The sequence below is a fragment of the Macrotis lagotis genome, chromosome 4, assembly GCF_037893015.1.
Source record: "Macrotis lagotis isolate mMagLag1 chromosome 4, bilby.v1.9.chrom.fasta, whole genome shotgun sequence".
NCBI lineage: Eukaryota > Metazoa > Chordata > Mammalia > Peramelemorphia > Peramelidae > Macrotis > Macrotis lagotis.
In genome coordinates this window covers 87179261-87199087 of record NC_133661.1, presented here as the reverse complement: position 1 = coordinate 87199087, position 19827 = coordinate 87179261, and the positions used below count along the sequence as shown (strand labels likewise).

Sequence of the window (19827 nt, the reverse complement as noted above, 5' to 3'; positions counted from 1 at the left end):
TTATGGTGCCTAGATTTAAATCCCATCTAGTTAAGCAGTTATCTTTGAAGCCATAGTTTTCTCATTGGACAAAAAGACCTTTAAAGTCCCTTTCAGCTCTATGATGATGCCACAGACACTAGATAAGGCCAGAAATGTGTGATCCAGCACAATAACCAGTTAAGTCAACAAGGGTAGTTAGGGTAAATGAAGCCAACAAAGGCTATGGTTTCCATGTGTGGAGGTTTTATTTTTCCAGACAAAAGAAGAAGCTCATTCTACTACAGGGGTTTTTCTTGAATGGACAAGCACATGCTTTTGTAACTCAATTTTTTCCAAATACTGTCTTTGCTGAGAATATCCCAAAGTGAGCTGCTTATCTATGGTTAAGAGTCTAAGACCACTGAGGTCATTTTTTTCCTTGCTATAATCTTCACTAGTTACACCTAGGCTCCTCTTTAGCCCTTTACTATGTTACTGTATACTTGTTTCCTTTACTTCCCTTAAGGAAATCTCTTTTGAAAAGCACTGGGCACATTATATAATCCACAGAGCTTTCTCACAATAGACAGAATGAGCTCCATAACCATATGAACAAGAAATCTGTGTGTTGGTACTAAACAGAAAATAGTCAAATCAACTTGTTCATTAACCCTAGCTGCACTATAGTGGGGGTGGGAATGGAGGGGAATTTCTCAATAGCCCTCCGGTATGTTTTGGATTTATATTCTTGCTCAAAGTCAGGATAATAATTAAGATTTCAGAGCAAAAGTATTTTTACACTTGCACAATTATGTAGCCCCACCCCTACACACACACACACACACACACACACACACACACACACACACACACACACAGAGGATTCCTCTCCCTTTGACCTAGGTTTCCAAAAGGCAGGATTATTTGAGTTCATCTAAGTGGTGGTATTGCTCCCTAGAGGACGCATGGCTAGATTTTTTTTTACCAGTAAGGATGAGGAGTCTCTGGATTCTTGCCTTCTCCAAGCAAGTCATCCATTAAGGGACCTGAGGTTTGCTCTCCCCAGCTCCTTTCAATAAGAGAAAGAAGAGTCTTGGCAGAAATTATCAGCGAGTGTGCAACAGCTGTGGGGAAAGTCTGATGACTGGGGTGAGTGGGAACTAAGAGAGCCCACCCTAGAGGGTGCATAAGATTGCTTAATCCTTTCATTCAGTCCTTTCAATTGCTTTTAAGGACACCCTCCTCACTGAGAATTTTCTTTGGTTTAAGGTGGGGGCTTGGCGGGGGCCAGGTGGAGGGAGAAGGCAGCCAATCCTCTCACTCTGCACTGTGTGTGTGTGTGTGCGTGTGTGTTTGGGAGGGTTGGTTGTCTGATCAGTTATCTCAAGAACCCAGATAAGATAAAAAAAAAACATAGGGGAGTGAGAAGAGAGAGAGAGAGAGAGAGAGAGAGAGAGAGAGAGAGAGAGAGAGAGAGAGAGAGAATGGGATGAGGTATGAGGGGAGGGGAAGGGGGGGGGAGCGGAAGAAGAGTAAGTAGACCTGCGCGCCAGCTGATAAGGGATCTCAGGAGAGCTTCTTCTCAGAATACCTGCGTTCTCTGGACCCACCCGGTCCAGGGCGGCAATGCACAGTCTTGTTCATAGCCAGAGCTGCCCTGTTCCTGACTCTCCTTGACTTGTGGAAGGGCAACTGACCCTGAAGCTCCGGGACAACTCCTGTGAACAGTATTTGAAGTGGAGAGAGGAGCAGGGGCAGGGTCCAAAATTGCTGCTCCTTCTGAGAAGGGAAGGAGGAAAGGGGCAGGGGAAGATGAATCTGCCAAGACAGCGACTACTAGCAGAAGAAAGGGAAGCCAGGCAGAAGTGCTGCTGGGGGGTGAGGAGGTGAGCTCTCCTCGAACTATGCTTCTCAGAGGTCCGGAAGGTGTGCCCTTTGCCCACAGGTCCCTCCTCTGAAGGGCCACACCATGAACTCTTGGGACGTGAGCTTGGCTTGCCTGCTGGTGGGAATGATTGCTGTCTCGCTGCTGTCCAACGTGGTGGTGCTGATCTGCTTCCTCTACAGCCCGGAGATCCGCAAGCAAGTGCCGGGGCTCTTCATCCTTAACTTGACCTGCTGCAACTTGTTGATGACCGTGGTCAATATGCCCTTGACCTTGGCCGGGATGCTTAATAAACAGCAGCCGGGAGGAGACAGACTCTGTCACATCGTGGGCTTCCTAGAAACCTTCCTGACCACTAACTCCATGCTGAGCATGGCCGCCCTCAGCATAGACCGCTGGGTCGCAGTGGTCTTCCCTCTGAGCTACCACTCCAAGATGCGTTACAAGGACGCTGCCCTTATAGTGGGCTACACGTGGCTGCACTCTATCTCTTTCCCCATTGCTGCCCTCTCTCTGTCCTGGCTAGGCTTCCATCACCTCTATGCCTCCTGTACACTGTATAGTAAGAGGCATGAGGAGCGGGTCCCTTTTAGTGTTTTCACTGGGGTTTTCCACGCCCTCAGCTTCCTCCTCTCCTTTGTTGTGCTGTGTTTCACGTACCTCAAGGTGCTCAAGGTAGCCAGATTCCACTGTAAGCGCATTGATGTGATCACCATGCAGACCCTGGTATTACTCGTGGATATACATCCCAGGTAAGGCGAGGGAGTGGGTCTGGGAAACAGGGATGCAGGAAGACAGAGTGGAAAGTTTGAGAGATCTCTACTGTTTGCAACAAAAGAGAGCTATGAAGATACAAGCAAAGGCAGAGAGGGTTGCTAGGGGAAATTCATCTTACTGCCTCTCTGCTCTTGCCCTTATCTACCTCTTTTCCCCTACTGAGGGAAGAGAGGTTTCATTTTATCCTGTTTCTCTGGAAAACTCTGGTAGATTCTGCAAGAGTTCTACAGTAATATCTTAACACTCTTCCCAAATGTGTGATGGTGACATTTGTAATTTGGCTTCCTAACTTTTTTGCATCCTATTGTCTTTTGGTATTCCCAAAGGAGAGATGGCTGTCCTGAGTCTACAGCTTATGCTTAAGTCTTGTGCTGTTGACTTAAAGCATTGCATTGTTTATTGAAATAAAGTATGGGGGACAAGAGTTCATGCTAACATAATTAAATTCATTTTTATACCCAATGAAATATCTTAGGGTGAATGTTGATTAAGGTCTTCCTGGTTCACCTTGGGTTTCCTTGTAACAAGAAAGGTGATGGAAAAGTGATAAATGCAATTCTGTCTCACCAAAGGTGTTATTTCAATGTCTTAATGAATCCATAGAGAGAGCATCTTAGATTTTTGCCATCTAGGACCCAAATTAAGGGGGTGTTGACTGCGTAACTGTGAATACTGACGTAGGCAATGTTTGTGAGCTCTAACAAGAGTAGCCCACACAGTTAAAGCTGATGGGACTGATGGTGTCACTTCCTGTGAGAACAGGTGGTGCTGACAATCCTTGAGAGTTTGGCTGTGGGTTAGTGATATATGCAAATTAGTGTGTCTCTTATACCCAGGGAGCCTGAAACTACTTCCTGAAGCAGGAAAAAGCTATCAAATTCAAAAATCAGGGTCAAGTTTCATGCTAGGTCTACTAAAATAGATGTTCAAGTTTGCATAGTTATTACTGCCTGTTAATAAAAGAGCTGCACCTGAATTTCAAAGTAGAAAAGACACAGGTGGTGTGGTACACTTCTAGTCAGAGAATCTGGGTTTGAATCCCTGCTCATATGTTCAACTCTTGCAATCTTGGACTGGTCACTTCATCTTTAGTGGACTCAGAGAGTTAAACCAGATGACCTCTAATTTCCTTTTTGGTTCAAAATCCCATGATTTGCACATTAATGGTATTTCCTAACTGGGAGTCCAGACCAGTCAATATTTTTCACCAAACAGAAATTCTCTGGATATTTCACTGTCTGCTAAGAGAGGATTATCTTGCTTAACAGAAATATAAAGAGGAACCTAAACAGTTTGGGGAAGTTACTGCCTTGGTATGGACATTCAGTGATAATAACTTATCTGACCTGTTTATATATGATTACATGATTTCCTCATAAATACATTGTGAGATACCTAAAGAGTTATTTTCCCCATTCTATGGATGAGGAAACTAAATCTTACCTCATGGATCTTCATAAATTTATTACTCATAACACAAGTAGGTATTGATGTATCTAGGTTTTTTATATATTTTAAAATACTATTTATTCACAAGCAATAGCCATAGAGCTCTGATTTTTTTCCTTGTTTGGGGGTGTATGTATGTGTGATTGTGTGGGTGTGTGTATGTGCGTATGTGCAAATTTCCATAATTTCAAAGAGATATGACAAAATTATAATCCCTTAACACTTACTTACACATAGTACATTAAAGTATTAAATAAATGCTTTTTGGATTGAATTAATGTGACATTACTAAAAGAGCCCTGAATCTGAAATCCCAGGAAAATAAAGCTCATATTGCTAGAGCTAGAAGTTATTTTGGGCAGCAACAACAACAATAACTAACTCTTTAATATTTGCTCTTTTAAAGCATTATTTAATTATAACCTCAATAACTCTTGAGGATGCATATTATTATCCCTGTTTTACAGATTAGGAAACTGAGGCAGGCAGAAATGCTTTAGACTATTTTTGAACTCAAGTTCTTCCTGACTCCAATTGCAGTTCTCTATCCATTGTGCTACCTGGGTAACTAATTCAACCTGACTACTTTATGATAGAGGAAAGAACCAGAGGATATGAGTTCAAATCCTGCCTCTGACTTTTTTCTACTTATATAACCTTGGACACTGCTTAACTTCATAATCCTTTACTGTTGATAGGAGACTAACTGAATCTATTGTCATTACCATTTAATAGTAATAATAACTAGCTTAGATATTGTGTTATAATATTTGTAAAGCACTTTATGTGTGTTGAGTCATTTTTATCATCTCAGCCCTGTGAGGTAGATAATATTAGTATCCTCATTTGAGAGAAGAGGAAATGGGAGACATCCAGTAATTTATTCAGGATTAAACAGCTATCAGTTTGGGGAAGGATTTAATCTTCAGTCTTCAATGAATCCCAAGACAAGTGCTATGAATGTTATTCCACCTGCATGACTCATTTTATGAAAAATTTAAAAACAATCATCAAATTTGAAATGAGATAGCCACAAGAACTTATTTAGTTTAAACTGTATATGTTCATACACATTTTACTGCATCATTCTCAACATGACCTACCCCCAGTTTTGTCCCAAACCAATTTATGGGAAATGCCTGCCTATTCTTCTAAGCAAGGCCTCCTTGGGATTCAGATAATTTCATATGAAGCTGAATTGTCTGGCTCCAAACTTGGATAGTTTGTCCACATAGGGTCTTTAATTGGAAGTTGGAATGGTGATAAAGGTAAACTCAAGGACAAATTGAGTCAATGAGTCATGATCCTATCAGCAGATTTTTGTCTGAGCAGATGCCCTCAGTAACTAATTGTGATTCCAACACTGAGAGTTTCAGTATTTCAGTGTTTAAACTAAATATAGTTTAAATTAGGTGTACATCCTCATTAAACACCTATAAAATGGGATAGCTATAATGGAAATACCAGTTTAGTTCTAGAGAAATATAGAGGACAAATATAGCCTACCTATGAGCCTTTCTTAATCATGTTCAGAAAAAAAATGAATTTTATTCACTTCAAAGAATGTGGGACAGAGAAATTTTCAAAATTTGCATTACTGAAATATTAAGAATGCTAATTATTACTTCTGCATCACCAGCCACATGTTTCTAGCTTCATAGTCATACTTGACTCCTCATTCTTCTGTATCCCATGTAACCAATAAGTAATAAGGTCTTATTGATTCAGTCTCTGTAGTGGCTCTTGTATCTATGTTCTTTCCTATTTTCAAGGCTACCCAAGTAGCCTTTACTTGGACTTTTGTGATAGCCTCCTAATTGGTCTCTTACCCTTAAGTCTCTCCCTTTTCCACTATATCTCCACAAAGCTTTTCCTAATGCACTGGTCTGATTAGATCATCCCACTATTTAATAAACTCCAGTGGCATCTTATAACATCTTGAAAAAATTCCAAACTCCATTCTTTGGCATTTAAGGTCCTTCCTGACCTGACTCGAATTCACTTTTTGAAACTTATTGCACAGTATTCCCCTTTATTCATTCAATGATCAAACTAAATTAACATTCTTGCTGTTCCTCTTATATCAACTCCTCCTTTCTCCATGCCATTGTTCAGGAGCTGGCCAAAAGTCTGGTTCACTCCCTTTCTTCACCTCTTCTTACAGGTTTCCTTGAAAGATCAGCTCATCTCACTTTGTATATGTGGGATATTTCCTGATGCCCTGTCTTTATACTTCATAGATGTCTGTATATATATATATATATATATATATATATATATATATATATATGTATATATATATATATATATACACACATATATATACATATATATAATATATAATATATTATATATATATGTACACTTTGTCTTCCCCAATAGATTTCAAATTTGACAACAGGGACTTTTTTCATCCTTCTATATCCAGCTCCATCACAACACTTAATAAAGTCCTTAGTGATTCACTGGTGGCATGAAACATAATCAAGATAGATGTCTGTTGAATCTTCTGGGATTGTAGTTTATCACAACAGACAATTCTCTGATGCTTAGCAATATATACTTTAATTCCTAAATGAATCTATGACCTTATCATCAATGTGGTTGATTTTTCCCTACAAGGGACAATATTTATTGCCAACTAAAGACCTTAACTTAAAAAGGCCAAGGTCTCCCACTACATCCAGGTAATCTTCATTTGTCCTGATACACATTTGGCCACTGGATCCAGATGGTTCTGGAGGGGAAAGTGAGACTGGTGACTTTGTACAGCCCTCTCTCATGAAAATCCAATTTACTTGCATATCATGGTATCACTTCTCTGATGTCATGGTTCTCTTCAAGAACAAAGGACAAACAATAACAGCAACTGAACCAGACACTGAGTTAATCATTGAGAATACAAAAATGAAAAAAAAAACAATCCTTGCTCCAGGGTCCTTATAGTTTAATAAGGGAAGATAATATACAAAAGATGAGGAAGGGAAGGACCCTGACATAGGGTTTTTGTCCTCAGACTGGAAGTAAAGATGGCATCTAGGCCATACCTTCTCATTCTTAGGGATTTTTTTTTTTTTAGTTTTTGCAAGGCAATGGGGTTAAGTGGCTTGCCCAAGGCCACACAGCTAGGTAATTATTAAGTATCTGAGGCCAAATTTGATCTCGGGTACTCCTGACTCCAGGGCCGGTGCTCTATCCACTGCGCCACCTAGCTGCCCCATTAGTGATTCTTTTTAAAATTTTTTTTATATATTCTTAACAGGAATCACCCAATATGTTGGAAATGTTAATTAGGTCTTTTTATGCTTTGTGAATACCATTATAGTTCTTAAGCATCCATATAGTAATCTGTGAGAAATCTACTTCCTTTCCCAATTATATAATTCTTTGATGATGTCCCTTGTGCCAGATGGTTCTAAGATTGAACTTTTAGACTCTCAATACATATCTTTCACTTTATGTCTTAGTACAAATTCATTTTTTGGAAAGCTTAAAATAACAATAAGTCTTTTAGGTCATGCTAGATGTGTACATGTATCTACTTGTTATAAGACTTTTTTTTAGAAGATGATAATTGAGGTGGTCATACTCAGTCAACATCTTTCTCCACTCTAATATAACATAAGTTCATGGAATTCCTTCTTAAATTTAAAATTAAAAGAGTAGAACAGAATAACTCTGAAGTGAGGTTTCATTCTCTTAAAGATGGGTTTTTTAGTTTCCTCACTAATAATGGTATGAGAGAATTTCTAGTATTTATCATTTATTTAGTTTTTCTATTCAGATATTTCATCAGTTTATTAATTTGACAAGCATTTATTAAATATTTGCAATATACAAGACATTGACTTTGGAGGAACTAAAAAGGTAAAGATAATAGGGTCTCAAGATCCAAAGATTTAGAGCTGCAAGACATCAGAAATCATTTAGTCCAACTGCCTCATCTAAGGATAAAGAAATAGTAGACCAAAAAGGTAAAGGAGCAGTTTATGACTAAGGAAGAGATAGAGAACATCATTAAAAACAAACTAGATAATTTCGATTACATTAAATTAAAAAGGTTTTGCACAGACAAAACCACTATAATCAAGATCAAAAGAAATGTAGTAAATTGGGAAATAATTTTTACAACTAATATTTCTGACAAAGGACTCATTTCTAAAATATACTGAGACCTGACTCAAATTTTCAAAACAGCAAGCCATTCTTCAATTGACAAATGGTCAAAGGATATGCAAAGCCAATTTACAGATGAGGATACCAAAGCAATCCATAGTCATATGAAAAATTGATCAAAATCACTACTTATTAGAGAAATGCAAATTAAAGCATCTCTGAGGTACATGACTTCATACCTCTCAGACTGGCCAATATGACCAGAAAGGGCAATGATCAATGTTGGAAGGGATGTGGGAAATCTGGGACACTAATACATTGTTGGTGGAGCTGTGAACTCATCCAATCTTTCTGGGGAGCAATGTGGAATTATGCCCAAAGGGCAACAAAAATGTGCATACCCTTTGATCCAGCAATACCACTACTGGGTCTATACCCTGAAGAGATGATGAAAAAGGGTAAAAACATCACTCGTACAAAAATATTCATAGCATCCCTGTTTGTGGTGGCCAAGAATTGAAAATTAAGTGAATGTCCTTCAATTGGGGAATTGCTTAGCAAACTGTGGTATATGTATGTCATGGAACACTATTGTTCTATTAGAAACCAGGAGGGATGGGAATTCAGGGAAGCGTGGAAGGGTTTGCAAGAAGTGATGCTGAGTGAGATGAGCAGAACCAGAAAAACTTTGTATACCCTAGCAGTAACATGGGGGTGATGATTAACTTTGATGGACTTGCCCATTCCATAAGTCCATCAATCAGGGACAATTTGGGTCTGTCTGCAATGGAGAATACCATCTGTATCCAGAGAAAGAAATGTGGAGTTTGAACAAAAACCAAAGACAATTCCCTTAATTTCAGGGGAAAAAAAGTTATGTAATTTTTTCCTATTTCTAATACTCTATTTTTCTTCTTTAAGGATATGATTTCTCTCTCACCAGATTCAGCTTAGACCAATGTATATCATGGAAACAATATAAAGACTAACAGGCTACCTTCTATGGGGGTGGGGGTGGGGTGGGGGAAAGAAGCAAGATTAGGGGAAAAATTGTAAAACTCAAAAATCTAAAAGTAAATGTTGATTGGTTAAAAAAAAGGTAAAGTTGCTATTCTGCTTTCAAAGAGTTTATAATTTAATAGGAATGACAAGACATATACACATCTAAGAACAATGCAAGGTGGGTGATTGATGAAAGAAGGTCCATTAAATCTTTCCCTGATGCCTCCTCCTGTAGAAAGGGACCCTAGAGGCTTGAAGATTATGGCAACTTTGTAGTTTCTGGGAGATCTTCACAAACTCATCTGGAGAGAACAAAGCATCATAGAGCAGGGGGCGGGGATCTAAGTGAAGAATAGTTTTGAAATTTAAGTCCTGTTACTGCAGAGTCAGCATTCTTTTCTATTGTCCAAAATAAATAATTCAGTCCAGGTTCAAAGGGACTCATTCCAGAACTGGTCTTTAGGTGAGAGGGTTGGGTTTTCTTTTGTTTGTTTGTTTTGTTTCATCCACAACAGCTTTTGTTTTAAAGATCTTATTTATTTTGAGTTTTACAATTTCCCCCCAATCCCTCCCCCCCACCCCCCACAGAAGGCAATTTGTCAGTCTTTACATTGTTTCCATAGTATACATTGATCCAAATTGAATGTGATGAGAGAGAAATCATATCCTTAAGGAAGAAAGATAAAATATAAGAGATGGCAAGATCAGACAATAAGAGATCATTTTTCCCCCCCTAAATTAAAGGTAATAATCCTTTGTCTTTGTTCAAACTCCACAGTTCTTTCTCTGGATACAGATGGTATTCTCCATTGCAGATAGACCTAAATTGTCCCTGATTGATGGACTGTTGGAATGAGCAAGTCCATTAAAGTTAATCATCACCCCCATGTTACTGTTAGGGTGTACAAAGTTTTTCTGGTTCTGCTTATCTCACTCAGCATTGGTTCATGCAAATCCTTCCAGGCTTCCCTGAATTCCTAGCCCTCCTGGTTTCTAATAGAACAATAGTGTTCCATGACATACATATACCACAGTTTGTTAAGCCATTCCCAAACTGAAGGACATTTACTTGATTTCCAATTCTTGACCACCACAAACAGGGCTGCTATGAATATTTTTGTACAAGTGATGTTTTTACCCTTTTTCATCATCTCTTCAGGGTATAGACCCAGTAGTGGTATTGCTGGATCAAAGGGTATGCACATTTTTGTTGCCCTTTGGGCATAGTTCCAAATTGCTCTCCAGAAAGGTTGGATGAGTTCACAGCTTCACCAATAATGTAATAGTGTCCCAGATTTCCCACAAACCTTCCAACAATGATCATTATCCTTTCTGGTCATATTGGCCAGTCTGAGAGGTGTGAGGTGGTACCTCAGAGAAGCTTTAATTTGCATTTCTTTAATAGGTAATGGTTTAGAGCAATTTTTCACATGACTATGGATTGCTTTGATCTCTTCATTTGTAAATTGCCTTTGCATACCCTTTGACCATTTGTCAATTGGGGAATAGCGTTTTTTAAAAAAAAAATTAACTCAGTTCCATGTATATTTTAGAAATGATTCCTTTGTTGGAAACATTAGTTGTAAAGCTTGTTTCCCAGTTTACTACATTTCTTTTGATCTTGGTTACAGTGGTTTTGTCTGTGCAAAAGCTTTTTAATTTAATGTAATCAAAATCATCTAGTTTGTTTTTAGTGATGTTCTCCATCTCTTCCTTAGTCATAAACTGCTTCCCTTTCCATAGATCTGACAGGTAAACTAGTCCTTGATCTCCTAGTTTTATAACTACTCTTGAAGACCATGTATTAAAGTATAGAGGAATCATATACTCTGGAAGAGACACCAATGAAATCATAGAGACAAGAAATTTTAAAGTAATTGTCTAACATTACACAATACCATGAGAACAGAGGACTATAACTAAGGAGATTCAGTTTTACCCAATGGCAAACTCAGATCCCAAATACAATCAGCATATTTTCATCTGCCAACAAGAACTGGATTCAGGGAGATACAAAAGTTTAGTTTCTTTACTCCAGAGTGGAGAAAGGAAGTGGAAAGGTGAAGAATTAACATAACATTCCCACTTTTCCAGAAATGGTTGTGGAATAGGGGATAAGTGGCTGTATATGTATGTATATGTATGTTTGTGTATAGAAGACAGTCAGGTCACTCAGTGAATAGATTACAGGATCTAGAATCAGGAAGAAGAGTTCAAATATTGCCTCAGGCACTTACTATGTGACCCTGCGTGAGTCATTTAACCTCTGTTTTCATTAATCTACTGGAGAAGGAAATGAATGGTGAGATATGACTGAACATTTGTATACACACATAGATACACAAGGTATCTCCAAAGTTTTTAAGTGATTAAAACTTCCAACTTCACTAAAACTTATGGGATACCATTTATATGTGCCTGTGTTCTGTTTTCCTGAAATTCAAATAAATTAAACATTTAATATTACAATAACACTAACCATTCTTGAATAATTCTTTGGACTTTAAGGGTCTTTTATATCCTTGAGGTCACCATTATGATCATTGTTTCTCCTTGTATTGTTTTATGACTGGGACTGGTATAGATAAATTAGGCTGAATTTGTAATGACCCTTTGATGTGCCCTGGAGGTTTTTTCCTTTGAATACATTTCTGCTATCAGATTGGTGTCTTATCTTTCATCACTTTATCATGAAAACACAGGCAAGGAAAAGAACTGTGTTTATTGTTTCTGTCTGGTAGTTTAGAGTCTAGTCTAGATAGACAGAAGTTTACTGTCTGGAAAAAGAAAGAGAGGAATCTAGAATCTGAATTTTCCAGTATCTGTCTTTAATAACAGACTTTTCAGATAATCATTTTTCCCTTTATTCTGCCTAAGTAGAAACAACCTGACTGGGGAATTTCTATTTCACACCTCAAGATTATTTTCCTTAAATCTGACAGTGGTATGTATTTCACGTCTCATCTCGTCTAGGCGAAATTATGTCACACTCTGAAAAAATAACCCCAGGCATATACATCCATAACTATTTTGAAGGAACATTTGACCATCTAAATTTATCTTTTAAAACTATCATAGGAAGAATTTCAAACCATTTGTATTCTTATGCTTCAATTTCCAAACCTGAGCATTTCAAGTAGATACTTCAAAAATGACATAAAAGGAATGGACAGCTCCCCAAGACAACTGAAGACCTCATAAGAAAAAACCCAGATCTAAGTGTTGGGAAAGTTGGGTTCTAGTCCTGACTTTGCAATTAGCTTACTATTTAATAAGATTTTAGAATTGTGAGATGTCTTAAGAGCTTATTTAGTACAATTTCCCCCCATTTTATAGATGAAACTGGAGTCCAGAAAGTGGAAATGCCTTGCTCAAGTCACATAGATAGTAAACACTGGAGACACTATTCAAATCCAGATCTCTTAACTCCAAATGCGGTATTCTTTTTACTGTATCATGCTCCCTGGGAAAGTCATGGTCTTTCTTAGCCTGTTCCTTTTTTCACAACAGTTATAAAAAACATTCTCACAAGCCTGTGATGCTGAAAAAATCTTTGGGAAAAAAGGTAACAGGTATAGTAGAAATGCAAAGAGGTTTTATTGTTATGGGGCTGCTAAAAATTTGGCAGCTGTTACTAGACTTACTTCTGAGAAATTCTTCCAACTCTGCCTTTAAGTCAAACCTTAACTATATTGCTTGATGATCTCCTTTGTCTTTCTGGGAGACATGAAGGAGCTATATGGATGGATCCAGGTATTGAACTGGTCATTTCAAGGAAGTGAATTGACTGCAATGGAGCTAAGGACCTAAGTTATAATCTCCATTATCCTGATCCCTTGCCCCGTCTTCTTAAGCAAGTCACTGCTCTTCATTTGACCTTAGTTTTCTGTTCTCTAGAATAAGTTGGACCTGGTGATGTCTGAAGTCCCTTGTAACTTTTAAGTCTTCTACTGTAAGATTGGTTAAAGATGTACAGAACCTCCAGGGCAAGTTGATGAACTTGCTGAAATTAAATAATGAATTGAAGTTAAAACCAAGACTTCAAAAGTACAAGTTATCAAAGGGCTTTGTTCGACTCCCATTTCACCTTGCCTTCTGTAACCGTAGCAACAAGGGGGCTCTTTTAAGTGGAGATTGGTAATAGCTGGTCTTTCCATTGAAAATAGCTGCTTTGTCTAAAGTTCCATCTTTCTTTTTTAGTTATTTTTCTTTCCTTCTTATTCCACAAAATTAGTCTTATAAAAATTTGTTTCCTTACTCTCATTTGCTTTGTCCACTTCTTACATTTTGAAAAATTATCCTTGCCCTAATTTGTACTTTCAGGTATAGTAGATAGCTCATTGACTCTACAGAGATGAACTGAACCTATTTCAGGGCATCATAAAATGTGCTTGGAATGCAAAGAGGACTTTGACCCAGCTCTTGTCTTCAAGGAACCTATCTTCCTATAACTACAACAAAAAAGCTTGCAAAGTCCAATGACGTTAACCCAATACTCTTTTTGCCTTTTGTAACCTCGTGGGTGAAATTTCTTTGCTTACAATGGTACAGTCTCATTCACTGCAGAGTCCTTATACTCTTGTTTATTTTTGGGAGATCTCAAAAGACTCTATAAGCACCAATTCATGAAATCTCCACCTCCACATGCCTTCAGGGAAAAATAATGTGGTGACTCAGGGGATGAAATTTCCTTCTTGGAGTCATCTTCTCCCACAGGTCACATTCCAGTCCCCCACCCTCCCCTGTAATATTCTGGAGAAGTTAGCTTGTCAGTTTTCTTCGAGGACCACCACAGGTGAATCATACTGTCTTCAAACTGATTCCCTTAGAGATGAGGAAATCTTGGACTTTACCAACAATAATAACCCTGGTCCTTCACATTTATATAAGTCCTGAGATTTACAAAGCATTTTGCCATCTCCTGGCCCATTTTACTCCTTTGAAGTAGGTAGGACAGATTTTTAGACAGGTGGTAGAATTCTCTGCGGTGGTATCACACTGAAACAGAAATGGATTACAAATTGAGAACATCAATTGACATTACCTGTGTTTGTTGTGTTTTTATTTATTTTGTTAAACATTTCTCAATTATATTTTAATCTGATAATTCTTGAGAATAGCATGTTTGGTGGCTCTAATGTACTGCATTGGGTGCTAGATGTGTATAAATTCAGTTATTTATGGATGATGTTTGTCCTTCATTATTGGAGAGGACCATGATATCAGGGAGGTGATGCCATGACAAGCACAAGAATTGGATTTGAGTGCGGGGGGGTCATTTATTAAACACAGGAATAAGTGAGATAGCCCTTGAGTACAAGGACTATGTTGCAACTAAGTGAAATGATGTGTGTATAATTTAGCACATAAAAAGGAATACAACATTGTACACAATGATTTCAAGAGGGAAAAGTACTAACAATTAGTGGGATTGGAAAAGATTGTGTGGAGAGTATCACTTGAGCCGTATTCTCTCATAGAATCCTTAGCAGAAGAGAGAGACTCAATGAGGCAGGAATGAGGATGGACAAGTGGGGTGAACAAGGAGGAAAACCTCTAGATAGAGACAGGAGATGGGACGTTTTTATGGAGAGCAGCTAGGCAACCAGTTTGACTGGATCACTATAAGAGTGGAAGGAAAGGATGAAGGAACAGTGCACTGTGTTGTCCCTTAGATTTTTTCATTTGATCTTCACAATATCCCCATGAAGTAGTTGCTATTATTATTATTATTATTATTATTATTATTATTATCCCTATTTTACAAATTTAAAAAATGGAGGCAAACAGAGGTTAAGTAACTTGCCCAGGATGAGGGTCTGAGGTCAGATCTGATCCATGGACAGTCTGTTTTCTGTCTCCAAGCCCAACTCTGTATCCACTGACATCACCTGTTTGTCTTTAGGCAATGCGAGGAGGAATATGAAATAATATTGGAAAGGTATGGGAAAGCCTTGAATGCAGAACTGAGAAGTTCATATTCTCTCCCAGAGGCATTAGGGAATTCCTGAAGCCTCTGAGTGAGATTACTTGTAGAATATCAGTCTGGCTTTTGTGTAGAGGATAGATCAGAGAAGGAAGAGATGAGAGGCAGGGAGGTGGATTGAGAAATCATTTGATAATCTGGACCAAAGCTGAAGAGGGTCTTTGAATTAGGCTGGTAGCTACATGATTGGAGAGAAGCAGATCATTGTGAAAGATGGCATAGAAGAAGAATCAATAAGATCCAGAAACTGATTGGATATAAGCATATGATGGAGCAGGAACAGTGCAAGATGGTCATGTTATCATCCAGTAGATCCACCAGCATTTATTGAAAATTTCAGATATGGCAGACACTGTGCAGAGCACCAGGGAGACAAAGCCAAAAAACAGTCCCTGCCCTCAAGGAGAGGACTCTCTAGTGGTTCATATTTTCAATCTGGTTAACTGGTGATACCCTCAACAGAAACAAGAAAGGTTGCAGAAAACTGGGATTAATTCCAGATCCCCCACTGTATGGATACCCCAGTGAGTGGCGGGGCTAGGGCTTGAAGATATGTTCTCCTCTGAACCTCCAATGAGATAAGCAATGAGAAGTGCTTTGCAATCTCTAAAGTGTTATGTAAAGGTCAGTTAAAAAATCCTTATTTGAAAGATAAAGAAATTGAGTCCTCTAGAGATCAACAACATCAGCAACTGACTTTTATATAATACTTTGACGTTTTGCAGAGCTATCTTATCCAATGTCTTATTTCCACCTGAAATAACCCCTTGCACTAGATCTAGCTTGCCTCTGAAGAAAACTCCCTCCAAGCACTTTCTTGCCAGTTTATATCCTTAGAAAGATAGGCTGGGACATCAAGACTTTAAAGTGACTAGCCTGGGTCACAGTATTTGTTTGCCACTGGAATTGAATCCAAGTTTTCTTGCCCCCCTGAGCACTATGCCCTTAATGCCATACAACTTCTAACATCAGGTGGCTTATCCCCTTGTTACAAATATGAAAACTGAGGCTCAGAGAGGTTATCATTTGGTAATGGCTACACAGCTAGCAAGAATCAGAGGCCAGATTCAGACTCAGATATTTCTTATCCTCCTAATTTCATGCAACTAATGATTGGCAGAACAAATGCTGAGCATGGTGTTGTAGAAGATCATTCAGTTGGTCTAGAAAAATTTTATTAACACATTACTATGTGTTAGGCATTAAGAATGTAAATACAAAGGAAATCACAAGACTTGGATTAAAAATGCAGCCCCAAATGCCTGGGTGACGTTGAACAAATGACTTCTAGTTTTAACATCTGTCAAATGCTGAGACTGACCAGTACAGTACCAGAACAGTAATCTCTCAGGCTCCAAAATCTTGTGATTCTTTGACTCTAGGATGAGGATTTTCCCCAGTTGATGACTAAAAGAAGCACTGGTAGATTGTACAATGTGATCCCTGTCCCCCAACAAGGCAGATCACAGATACTGGCTCTTACTTCATGACCATTATGCCCTAACTTTAATACTTCTTTAATGTCTCATTTGGAATTTGATTTATTCATTAAGGAAATTTCTCACATTTCACCAGCTTTGTCATTAACCAACTATGTAATTTTTGGCAAATGACTTCATCTCTCTGGTCTCAGTTTCCTCACCTGTAAAATAAAGACTTTGGATTAGGTGATCTCTCTGAGGCCTTTTTCAGCCCTCATAGTCTATAATTATATAATATATCAAGTTTCTTTGCATTGAACTTTTTAAATTTATTTTTGAATTTTACAATCTTCATCCCAATCTCTCTTCCCTCTCCCCACCCCCCCCACAGAAGGCAGTCTGATAGTTTTTAAATTGTTAACATGTTAGACATTGATCAAAATTGAATGGGTTGAGAGAGAAATCATATTTAAGGAAAAAATAAAATATAAGAGCAAAAATACATTTTTATTAAGTTTTTGCAAGGCAAATGGGGTTAAGTGGCTTGCCTAAGGCCACACAGCTGAGTAATTAAGTGTCTGAGGCCATATTTGAACTCAGGTACTCCTGACTCCAGGGCTGGTGCTCTATCCACTGTGCCACCTAGCCATCCCCCAAAATACTTTTTTTTTAAAAAGGTAATAGTCTTTGGTCTTTGTTCAAATTTCACAATTCTTCTTTCTCTGGATATAGATGATATTCTTCAATTACAGGTACCCTAAAATTGTCCCTCATTGTTGCACTGATGAAATGAGTAAGTCCATCAAAGTTGATCATCACCCCCATGTTGCTGTTAGGGTGTACAATGTTCTGATTCTGCTCATCTCATTCAGTATTAGTTCATACAAATCCTTCCAGGCTTCTCTGAATTCCCATCCCTCCTGGTTTCTAAATAGAACAATAGTTTTCCTATAATGTACATAGACCACAATTTGTTCAGCCATTCCCCAATTGATGGACATTAACTAAATTTCCAATTCTTTGCTGCTATGAATGTTTTTGTACAAGTGATGTTTTTACCCTTTTTCATGATCTCTTCAGAGTACAGTAGTAGTATTGCTGAATCAAAGGGTCCGCACACTTTTATTGCCCTTAGGGCATAATTCCAAATTGCTCTTCAGGATGGTTGGATGAGTTCACAGCTCCACCAGCAGGCATTGAACTTTTAAAAAAAAATGTACATTTCCTTAGAGGAATTTTCATCGAATAATATACAGTTTCCCTGGCAGTTAAACTGTTACAATCATTTCATGACCAGTGGGGCATGAGCAAACAATTCTAAAGAAATATGACATATGGTGAATACAAAATAAAAGTAGGGGACAATTATTATGTAGAATTTCAGCAGTCATTAAAATTGGAATTAAATTATCCATCTGTGGTAGGAAATATGATGAAGGACAATTTAAATTAAGCCTGAAAATGACTACTTCTATAAAAGAAGAGAAAGACTCCACACATTAATACAAGTGTCACTTTGGAATTAAACATTACTAATTAATATTTCCATGGAATGGTCAGAACTATTTTTACTGCTGGATCCCTTCAGAGCATCCATGCCCCACAGTGCTAACAACTTCTAAAAGCATGGCTCCAAAGCCTGTGGAGGTTTGACCATCATATCTCCTGTGGATTCCTTTTGTAATTGTGAAATTTATTTGTTTCTTTTTTTTAATGGAGGCAAAAAAATGGACACATATTTGCTTTTCTGATATTTACAGCAGGTTAAATATTATGATTGTGTTTTATCCTTCTATGGCTACTTTTTTCCTGTTTCATGCTCATTGGTGAATGTATTGTGCACTTTTCAGTCACTGTAAGAAATGGGTTGGAAAAGTCATCACCATTAGCCTGCACTTAAGATAGCCATGTATGTGATTTTCTAAAGTAGGAGTTCTTAATATAGGTTCCCTGAACTTGGTTAGGGGAATATAAATCTTCAAATATAATTGGCTTCCTTTTTAATCCTATATTTTATGTTTTTAAAAACATTATTGTGAGAAGTCTGTAGGCTTTACCCAACTGTCAAAGGACTCCATGATAGAAAAGAGAAGGCAGAAATTTCTTGTTCCAAAGGCTCTTTATTCAAGGACAATACCAAAGTTTTGTGTAACACCTCTAACACTGTATTAGCTATGAAGTGTAAGAGACAAGAAATTTACCAATTTTATCTCAGTAGATCCTCACAAAAGCCCTGTAAGGTTGGTGCTGTTACCTCATTATATAGTTGAGGAAACTGAAGTAGACAGGCTAAATGATTTGCCATGGGCCATGTGTCCAATAGGGGTTGGAGGCCAAATTTGAATACAGATCTTCCTTATTCCAGAGCCAGCTCTCTTTCTCCACTGTGCCACCAGGCTACCTTCTAGGATTCAGAGATAGATTCTTGTGCAAGTCCTGACTATTGTTGACAGTCTTGTGCAACCTTAGACTGGTCACTTTACCTTTTTTCTCCTCTGTTCCCTAAAATTGTCATAAAATAATAAACTGGGAGAAAGACCTGAGACACAATCTAATCTGACCTCATTGTTAGAACTTGATACTTGAACTTGGATCTGCAGATTTCACCATCCATTGCTGTTTCTGCTCTATGTCACCTCCCTAAGATGAACACAATAATAACTAGAATGTCTGAGGTGTTGTAAGAATCATATCTTATTATATTATAAAACCACTTTTAAAAATCTTTAGACACTATTGCTCAACCTCTGTTTACATCAGCTTCTTCAGTAATAAAATACCTCTATGGGATGTTATGAAGATTAAATGAGATAATATTTGTTAAAAAAACAAACTACTATTAAGTACATGGGACATAGTAGGTGCTGTCTAAATGTTTGTTTACTTCAGCCCCCATCTTGTTTTTATCATTTGACACTGAGAAAAATACAAATTCTTCCCTTGAAAAACTTACAGTCTAGCATGGGAGATAAGACAGTCATATGAATGATCATAATGCCAGTTTGTTTAATCCTACCCCTATGTGACCCAGAATTCTTTCTATGAAAAATGGTAGAACTCAACAAACATTCAAAAAGTGAGGGAATCACTTTGCCTCATTTGGGGGCAGTCCCATCCCATTTTAGATAATTCTAATTATTAGAAAGTTCATCCTTACTCATCTCTTAACTATTTCCACCCATTTCTCCAAGTTCTTCTCTAGGGTCAGAATGATTATCGTCTCTCTTCCT

The 19827-nt window shown here is 37.9% G+C and overlaps 1 protein-coding gene across 1 annotated transcript in view; it reads left to right on the top strand.

Moving 5' to 3' along the window:
- The first annotated feature begins 1930 nt into the window (after positions 1-1930).
- Positions 1931-19827, top strand: part of GPR26 (G protein-coupled receptor 26) — a 33790-nt gene continuing 15893 nt past the window's right edge. Inside the window, exon 1 of the mRNA XM_074231884.1 lies at positions 1931-2598. Coding sequence (XP_074087985.1) covers positions 1931-2598 — 668 coding nt within the window. The remainder of the gene's footprint in view (positions 2599-19827) is intronic.